General features: G+C 39.2%; 1 protein-coding gene across 1 annotated transcript in view; it reads left to right on the top strand.

Annotated features, from left to right (window-relative positions):
* The window catches only part of gabrg3 (gamma-aminobutyric acid type A receptor subunit gamma3), a 66,538-nt gene that overhangs the window by 40,030 nt on the left and 16,129 nt on the right, over positions 1–10,379 (top strand). Inside the window, exons 4-5 of the mRNA XM_005727276.1 lie at positions 3,288–3,508; positions 8,505–8,587. Of these exons, the coding sequence (XP_005727333.1) occupies positions 3,288–3,508; positions 8,505–8,587 (304 nt within the window). The remainder of the gene's footprint in view (positions 1–3,287; positions 3,509–8,504; positions 8,588–10,379) is intronic.

Here is a 10,379-nt window from a genome sequence, read left to right as displayed (position 1 = left end):
GAAGCCGGAGTACCCGGAGGGAACCCACGCAAACACGGGGAGAACATGCAAATTCCACACAGAAAGACCCCAGCCTTTCTGATGCTGGAATTGAACTCAGGACCTTCTTGCTGTGCGGCAACAGTGCTAACCACCGTGCCACCGTGCTGCCCTATTAGTTTAACATTTTCTCTGGAACTCGAATGCCACAAGCTGTCGGGACAGTTCACAATTGGTCAAAGTTTGTCCAATTTGAAGTCGGCCGGCACAAAAGAACTACATGCTCCCCCACTCCCCAAAAACTGAAATTTAATGGTTTACTCACACACAATGAGGGGAGTTGGGGTCTTTCCACAGGTGCTCAAGCCTGGTCGCAGAGATTTGGTCCCATTTAGCCACAGAAGCAATAACGAGGTCCAACTCTTCCAGTTTATTGATAACACCTGGCTCACAGGTGACATTGCAGTTAATCATAATAGTGTTAAATGGGATGAAGGTCACACCAAATTGGGAAAATCATTATTTTCATGCCTCTGTCTTTTTGTAGAGAGACATTGCCATATCGAAATGAGGTGGGCCATTTCCCAAACTGCCAACACAAAGCTGGAAACGCTGTTTTACGCTGGACAGCAAATCAAAACCTTGCTGGTTAAAGTGAAAGATGAACATCTTTTATTCTGTACTTTATATTGAATGAAATGATCATGTGGAGTCCATTTGTAATGCACATCAGCACCTTTAAATTTAACATGAGTATGTACAGTATCTCTACATCAGCAATCTTAATATAGCTGCTCCTCTGAGGCATTTGAGGTGAAAGACCCATTTTCTTCACAGTAACACCTGCTGTAATGACTGGAAGCAGCTGCAAGCAGCAGGGAGGGGAAGTGTGATCGATACTCCTTCAGAATAGTTAAAATTACCTCTAATGTGAAATTATACAACACACTCAAAGCTAGAATTGCTGATGGGTAAGGGTTACGTCTCTCCCTCCACCTGCAGCTGACTGTTTCCAGATGTGATTCAGCTCATATTAAGTTTCATTGTTTGATCTGCAGCTCTGTTCTTTCACTGGTCATTAAGTGCTGGATATTATTTACATTTTTTTCCCCTGAGCACCACACAATTAAAGGTCATGAGTACCCAGTGGTTCTCTTGATTATGGACTTCCTTCTAATTGGTGAGCTATTCAAACTGGTGCAGAGACTGGGTAAAAGGTCAAATGCATCTCCGGCAGTGGCAGCAGAATAAAAAGATGTAGGTTGCTGGAGGAGGGCAGGCTATCATTAATTTCATTATGCTTCACTTCTTTGTCTGTATTGTTACCAGAGGACTGTAAGAACTCAGCTGTTGCTGAGGAGGATTTTAGCTTGGCATATCGCAGATCGCACTAGCACAACTCATCATTGCTCATCTACATGATTTATATGTTTTCTTGTCACAACACGTATAGTTACTGTATCTTTTGAATAACAGTCAATTGTTAGCTTGATTAAATTGCATCCTATGTGCAATTAATGTAATAGTGATGTGGTTCTTTAATCACGTTGTGTCTTAAATAACTTTTTGTTTTAGTTTTATTTTCTTAGGTTTTAAAAAGTACTGAGTGAATGTCTAAGCATCATCTGCAGACCAAGAAAACCTCCACAACTCCATGAGTGCTGCTACCATAGAGTGCAGGATTTCAGCGTACTGAGTGAAGTCGTGCTTGCTTATAAGAGCAACACTGGGCCAAACTGTACATTGAGAACATATATTTACTCATGAGAAATGCAGGAGGCTTTTCATTGCCACTTTACACCTTCAGGTGCTAAAACCACCACAAATACCAGGAAGTGTCATAACAGTATATTTGTTTGGTTTTAAATCCTGAAAAAAAAAGACTTTATATCAACAGCATCATCGGCTCTTCGGTGGTATGCTACTGGATTCATTTTCACATTTTCCTCCCTGCTTAAATGGAAGACTGTAACCTGCATATAAGCTTTTTGATAATAACTCTTGGCAGAGTTAGTAAGTAGTTTTAATATTAGGAGAGAATTTAAAAACCTACATGAGATAAGATTCAGATAATGTATTTGAGAGTTAGATAAGAAGTAGAGTGAGTCAAGACTAAAAATGTAAATAAGTGAGAGAATGTCAGAGGTTCAGTTTTCACTTTACCATGAAAATTCGAAAATAATTTGACTAAGAAGAAATAATGGCTACAAAATGATCGTGGTATCAAATGTAGGTAAAAGGAGACCTGTGATTTGCTCTAACCTGTACTGAGCAGCACTTGGTGATATGGAGCCTTGACAATTTACCCAGAATGCACTTTTTGTACTTTTCTCCAGTAAAATATTAGAAAACAGTCAGTTTCAAATGCATTTTTCATGCCTAATTTTTTTTTTCATTTTTCATGTGGATATCACCTTATGAAACTCTCAGGGTTAAAAAAAATGCAGAAAAATGTGTGAATGTGAGTTTGAATGGTGGGCTGTCTCTCCGTGTTAGCCCTGACATAGACTGGGAACCTGTCCAGAGTCTACCCCACCTTTTGCTCAATGGCAGCTGGAATACGCTCCAGCCACCCTGCGACCCTGAATTGGATGGATGGATGGACAGACAGTCATGGACGGGTTTTTTGTAGTTTAAAATGAATGCTATTCAATTGTTCTTCTTTTAAAGACTTCACAGAGTCAGCTAAATGGAGCTGAAGTGGTAAATTGTTCTTGAGTCTTGATGCTGCAGATGAAGAGCTCTGTCCATCCTACTCTTCAGGCTTGAAAGAAGGACAACTAATAGATTTTGAGTATTTTAATGAATACAGGGAGCAGCAGTGTGTTTAACAATATGATTTTTTTTTTTTTACATTTCACAGGTCTGCTGGTTAACACAGGCGTGCCATCGGTCTGTCCATCAGCTGTCTCATTCTCATTTACATATTTCACATTAATTGTAGTAAATTATTATTTTATTCCAAAAAATACAAATTGATAAAAAATAATGTAGCCTTTGAAAGGTCAGACCAATGATGGAATAAGCATCACTGGTCACGTATGGCCAAGTGAATACATAAAATGATAGACGCTGACCCCGGTGAAAATGACACATGATTGATGGTTTAGACTCATGTGTTTCTGACACACACAATACTCCTATAAAGAGTCATTCACAAACAGAAATTCAATAATCCTGGTTAGCAGGTGACATCGCTCCTGTTTTCTCCCCATAGCCACAGAACAGCATTAGTATTTTATTTTTTAATAGTTTGGATTATAATATGGCAAAAAAAAATGATGCGTTGTTTGGTTTTGTTTTTCTAGGAATATCAAATTGACATCATCTTTGCCCAGACGTGGACCGACAGTCGCCTCAGATACAACAGCACAATGAAAATACTGACTCTGAACAGCAACATGGTTGGACTTATTTGGCTACCTGACACCATCTTCAGAAACTCCAAGACTGCAGATTCCCACTGGATTACAATGCCTAACCAGCTGCTCAGGATATGGAACGATGGGAAGATACTTTATACCTTAAGGTAAAGACAGAACTCAACACAGACATCTGTTCATGTTTTACTGTAATACAACACAGTCAGAAGATATGCAGAATTGTCCCTCAGCGTACCCGGACAAATATGGAGACACAGTCAGAGAGTGTAAGGAACCCTTTAATCCTGCGAATTGACCTGACCCCCAAAGTCCAGTTCAGTGTCCAGACATACCATGCCCTAAAAATCTAGTGCGATCACTAACCACAGACGCTTCTTCACTTGCAAATGCCTCTGTGAAAATCATGCCCCAGTTACATGCATACAAAGATGAACCTCCCTGTACTTAATCCATACATTCTTCAGTTAATTTTTGTAGCCGCTTATTAAACTTGGGGGTGGAGCATATCCCAGCTGTCCAGATGGGGTACATCCTAGACAGGTTGCCACTTTGCTACAGTGAGTCTACATAAATAGCTCAGGCGGGTAGATCATCTACTAATCCAAAGGTTAGTGGTTTGATGCTCCAGTCTGCATGCCAAAGTATCCTTGGGCAGGATAGTGTACCCCAAGTTGCTTTCTGTTATGTGAGTGTTAGCTAGAAAGCACTTTGGTGTAGAAACAAGTGCTTCAATGAATGTGTGTGAATGGGTGATTGAGGCATGTTCTGTTCAGCACTTTGAGTACTCAAGCAGAGTAGAAAAGGACTGTATAAAGCTCAGTCCATTTAGCCCATGCAGGCACAGGGAGAACATGCAAACTCCACACCCAGCCAATTATTAGGCTGCTGTGAGGTGGTGGTACCAACCGCCACCTTTTGAGGTTTTGAACTGAAAACTTTGAAAGGTATTTAGACTGTTACTGCTGGACTTTGTAGAGCAGTTGAAGCATTGAGTCAAAGTGTTCAGGTGCATTTTGGGCTTTTTGCTGGGAAACTCCAGGACAGAGATTCTCATTCTTTTGTGTTCTTTTGTCTCTATGCTTCTCAGCATGGCTTAATTGTATATGCATAAACTTGTATATCCACTAAGTATGCATGAGGTGCCATAAATAGCATATGGCATACACACATTCTTACGTCTGTCCCCATATTTGCTTATTTCTTAGTTCTGTTTGTTTTAATACTGGACACATAATCATAATTTGGCAATATAGTATTATGTACACAAATAGTTAAAGTATAACATAGTATAACAATAGATTTATTTGTGCTTATAAATAAAATTTGAAATGTATGTTGTTTCATTCGGCCCCATTTAAGCTTCTGATACATGTGCTCTCTATAAGGGTCTTTGTATTCTCACTGTGCTCATTTATCCTGTAATTTGAGCCAGTTTCAGTGTTTTTAGGTGGGACTGATGTGCCACCAAATATCACTTCCCTCATTACAGGAAGAAATGCTGCAGTGTGGGCTTTATTCTTTCAGTTGTTAAGATAATGTTACTGTTCTTACTGCTAATTTTGCTTGAGTTAGCAGGAAGAGGCGTTAAGTGATCGGATGTTTCATCTTCAGTATGTGATGGCATTTTATTTTATTGCACAGCATGTAACAGCAATGCAAAACAAATGTCCTCTGTCTGCTTTTAACTCCTTGCAAGAACATAAAATTTTCCCCAGTCCAGAAAATTGCCTGCATAAAACCTGCACATTAATCCTCTGCGTAAACGTGGGATTTCTGTAACCCTGTGACATCATTCCTATGGTACATAGCATATTAACATTTTTTTCCATATGATTTTTGTAATTACTTTTCTGGATCTTGATGTTTTCTGTGCCGTGTCACCTTTGAGCCAGCAACATCCATTCATTTCATCTTGTAAGGAAATTTAGCGTCCTTATTTAATAATAAAATGAAGGCAGCACAATTGTCCAAACAGAGCAGTGCAAGAGCAATTAGCCTCTATCTTCAACTATTGTAAGTGCAAATTGGTTGCTTGAGATATAAGACCAATTTACAGAGGCATCGACCCTCGTACCCTCGAGCACTCTTTGTAATTGCAGCACTTCACATTTATAATAAAATGCTCCTTCGCTAATAAGCATCTCTCGACTGTCCTCGGTCTTTTTGTAGCCGCCCTTATGTTTGACATCTTCACATTTTTTAATTGACACTTTCTGTTGAGGCAACTGTATTGCCAAGTATTCCACACGTAGTGTCTTTAAAGGCTATCAGACTTTTTTTTTATTCACACAGAGTAGTAAATCCAACAAAGAAGTAGCAGCATTTCGGTGTCCAAGTCAAGCCATAAACAAAGATTGGTCCTCATGAAGCTTTATTCAGAAGCGTGCAAACTTTGAGGAGTAATATCCGCTGATGGCATGAGAGAAGGCTATGAAATGTCATTTGGTATTAATTGTGCACTGGCTTGGCTGGAGTAAACAGAGATGACATTTTGTGATATCCATGCCTCTCCCACATGCATCGTATTGTCCCAGTTCCATGCCTTAATGAGGCTGAAAGATCATACCAGAGTCACTCTGCAAAGATCCTTCTCTCTGCTGTTCTTTGCTTTTTACCGTCTTTTTGTTAATGTGACACATGTAATCTACACGTACAGAGCATTCCTTTTATACTTCACTGTAACTAAATTGGGAAAGCCATTTTGGAATAATTAATATAATCCTTTAAGATTTTTTCTCCTTATTTTAATGGTTGATTACTCAGTCACATGGTTTGATGTGTGAACAGAACCAATTCCATTATGTAAAAAGAGGTCAAGGCATCCTCATTACTTCCTGTAGCCTCTTTTTTCAGTGAAATAAGAAATGCCATTTGCTCTTTTTGGTTTTGTCTTTTTTTTATTATTATTTTAATTATATCTCAGTACAGCTTTACCCCTTTCTATTATTAATTATATTATTATTTTATGTCAAAGTGCATACAATCACATAGACCTGGGGAGAGGGATACAGCAACCTAAATGACTGTCTTTTGAGTTTTATAAATCCATTGAAGGACAATAAAGGCTGTCACAAGTGCAGTCAGCCAGAGAAAGCCATGAAAACTGTATAAAACTATGCACATTCACCTTGTGTCACTAAAAAAGATCTAAGCCATCGGTCCCCTCTTGCTGTGTCCTTTCATGTGTGGCAGTGGGACATTTAGAACATGGAACATGGAGTAGAGTTAGATGGACTATTCTCAGAGAGATATCTCAGTCCTGAGCAGTTATTGTGCTACTGCCCATTAATCTGGAATGGGCAGTAACAGTGAGCAGTACAATGAGAAAGATTATTCATAAATGAAGAACATCCAAGGCAGTGGATGTCGCAGTAAATTCACTCCAAGGTCAGACCGTGAAATCCTCGGAAACTGGAGAAAAAAAAAGTGCTACATCTCAGACTCTACAGGCTTCGGTTAACACGTTAAATGTTAACGTTCATTACAGTACAATTCGAAAAAGACTGAACAAGTATGGTTTGTTTGAAAGGAGGCAGGAGAAGTCTCTTTTGTCTAAAAAGAACGTGGCACCACAGCAAGGTTTGGAAAAACTTCTGGCACAACGTCCTTTGGACAGAGGAGACCAAAAACAGGGATGTCCTTCCAGAACACACAAACCAAAACAGCGCATTAGCGCTGACACCTCGTACCAACTGTCAGCACGGTGGTGGAGGGCTGATGATACGGGCTTGGTTTTATAATTTACATTTTAAAATTTGCCTCCACTAATACACAGTGACTGGTGAAAGGAATATAATGTTTCGTCTATTGTATCGGCTGTCTACCCTGAAACAGTGACCTTTGCCCCAAAGGTGAACAGACAAAATGACAGATTGACGAGTCCAGAGTGGCATCTTCAGATGTTATTCAGTCTCAGTTGCAATCACAGAATTTTCAAGTTTTTCATTGTAAAGTAACTTAAAGAATTAATGACTGAAATACGTCAGCCAGTTCAACAGCAAAACAGAGTTAGAGCTTCGCTTCCAGGATATGAAACGCATAAGTGAGATGTGGGCTAACCTGCTGACCGAAAATAAGAACCGGGCCAACAAGAGTTTACCCGCCAAGTACAAAGTCTTGCTAGGAGATTGAATACTTATTTCACTCAATGACATGCAAATTAATATGCAACTTTTATAATATTTGTTTTTGTTTGATTTTAGTTTTTTGTTTGTCTCTCAAACTAGAAGAGTCTGTTTGTTTCTTTGTAAGTGAGCAAACTTAGAGATTCAGCCCTGGATCAAATAATAATTTGGGCTATTCTAAATTTCAAATTTATATTACTGGGCTTAATCTGAAGCCAGCAATATGCAGGCAAAAGAGCAAATAAAATTAAAAAACACCCCCAAAACAAAAAGTGCAATCAAACTCCCAGAGGCACAGGCTGAAGCAAGAGTTTAAGGAATGGGCAACATTGACACAGAAGGAAAATCTGAAGATCTGTTTTAACAAAGCTGGAAAGCTTAACTGCGAAGAGTAACGAGGCATTCAGCTTGTATAGCTGAACAAGGTGGGCCAGAAACCTCATAGGAAACTAAACCAAACTGGAAGTAAAATCCAATAAAATGCATAACATGAAGTGCTCTATATGCTTGAGTCTAAAAAGGATTTGAGCACATTTTTGAGATTTTGTAAATCATTAAATGAGTATATGAAGAAACAAAATACTTTCTGTCTTCTTTCACTTTCTATCAAGTCAAAAAAAACCCCTCAGTATTAACATTATGTTACACAGATGTTTTGTTTCATGGCCAATGTTTTCTTTGGGTAGAAATGACCATGGAAGGACATAAAGAAGCATTTTACAGGGGTTACAAAGGACAAGCTGAAACTGAAATGGAAGAGTAGCTTCTTTGCCCGAGTGTGCAGTAGCTTTGTGATTTAGACGTTTCTCACACTTGAAGCTGCATCACACTAGCTGATTATCATACTTGAATCCCTAATATGTAGCTGCGAGGACGCTTTTATAGCTAAATGATTGTTCCTCCTTTCACATTCCACCGATTCCATCGAGATCATACTTTGAAAACCTGAATATGAATTTACACCATCTGGAGCAAAGCAGAAGAGGTTCATTACAAGAAAATCTTGTTCTCTTTGCAGGTTGACCATAAACGCAGAGTGCCAGCTGCAGCTGCACAACTTTCCAATGGATGAACATTCATGTCCGCTCATCTTCTCCAGCTGTGAGTACGCTGTGTTCAGTGCAGTGTTCATCTTCTCCTGTATCTTCCATGTTTATGAGAAGTACAGGATGTATTTTACTCCTCTGCATTTTCAAATTATGTGCATTGTTTCACCATGAGCAGAGCTATACGGGTCACACAGGATCCATATGATCTTGCTTTGTATACTGGGATATATTAACATGTGTTAATACATAAATTGAACAAACACGGAGAACAAAAAATGACCTAGGTATAACAAAGACTTTTACATGTCTGCATCCAGTGGCCTATTGCGTTAAATCTTCCTGTACATATCACCTTTCCAAAAAGCAGTTGTTCTGTTCAGTTAGTAGTTTTGTTTTGGGGCATTTATTTCTTACAGTTAATGTAAAGGATGTAGTTTACTTCAAGGAAGAACCATAAAACCACCAAACGATTAGTTTGGTAGTTCGAACCTTGGCAGCTCCAGTCTATATGCCAAAGTATCGTTGGGTAAGAAACTGAATTCAATGATGTTTTCATTGAATTGTGAGTATTAGATAAAAAGCACTTAGGTGTAGGAAAAAGAGCTTGTGTGGATGGGTAAGTGAGGCAAGTTGTATAAAGTGTTTTGAGAGGCATTATATAAGAACCAGAATGTGGGAACATTCCTGACTCTACAAAGGCTTTAAAACTTTGGCAGAGCAGATGCGTTCGTCCACCTGGAAAAACTGTATTAACTGATTACTCTATGTGTGTGAAAGAGATTATGAAGACCCATGTCACATGTCCCAGAATTGTTGTGCTGTTGTCCAAATGGTTACCACAACTCTTTAATTTAATTAGGTATTTCTGAGAGGCAGCAGGTTTTATCCTCCGCTTTTCATTTCAGTGTGGTTATAAGTAGTCATGGCAACATTTGAGCAACATCTCTTTGGGTAAGCTCATACAGAAGTGCCTGGACATTTTAAAGAAAAATAAGCATGCCATAAAGCAGGGGTCAGCAACCTTTAACACTCAAAGAGCCATTTGCACCCGGTTTCCACGCAAAAGAAAACACTGTGAGCCGCAAATACTTTTTGACATCTAAAATCAAGATAACACTGTATATATTGTTTTTTACCTTTATGCTTTGTGTGAACAACTAAGGTGTGTTGCTTCTGAAATCCATGAAGTGCTACAGAGAAAATTACATTTTATTTATGTAATTAACACATTTTGAACTCTTAAAGAAATATAACAAAAGGAAAGACACCCAGCTGAACTAAAACGATCCATGTAGCAAATAAAAACTGTTGTGAGCCGCCACCCTTATATCGCCTTTGGGCTTTTGGAGCCTTGACCTGGCTTTTAAAAAATAATTGGAAAAAAAGCACTCTGCTGCTGAAAAAAGAAAAATAGATATTTGCAAAATTCTGCCTAAATATGTATTTTACCTGGTTAATGTGTGTGGCGGGGCGTGGTCTAGGAGGACGTACCTGAGCGGCACCGGAAATCACGTCTTTTATGATGTTTTGGGCCTTTTTAAAACAGTGGGCATTGTGTAGAACTTCTAGTGTGGGGAGAGGGCAGCCAGTGATCTTTTGGGCGGTGTTAATGATCCCTTGGAGTGCTTTCCTCTGAGCCCCTGTACAGCTAGTGTACCAAATACATATGCAGTAAGTTAGAACACTCTCAATGGTGGCTCTGTAGAAGGACACCAGCAGTTTCTGTGTGATGTTATTCCTCCTGAGAATTCTCAGGAAGTACAGTCTCTGTTGGGCCTTTTTCAGCAGCTCGGAGGTGTTCACACTCCAGGAAAGGTTCTCCTCTATATTGACTCCCAGGAAGC

The sequence above is a fragment of the Pundamilia nyererei genome, unplaced genomic scaffold, assembly GCF_000239375.1.
Source record: "Pundamilia nyererei isolate P.nyererei 1_Seehausen unplaced genomic scaffold, PunNye1.0 scaffold00023, whole genome shotgun sequence".
Classification (NCBI taxonomy): domain Eukaryota; kingdom Metazoa; phylum Chordata; class Actinopteri; order Cichliformes; family Cichlidae; genus Pundamilia; species Pundamilia nyererei.
The sequence above is the reverse complement of the archived record's forward strand: the minus strand, read 5'-3'. Positions and strand labels throughout refer to the sequence as shown.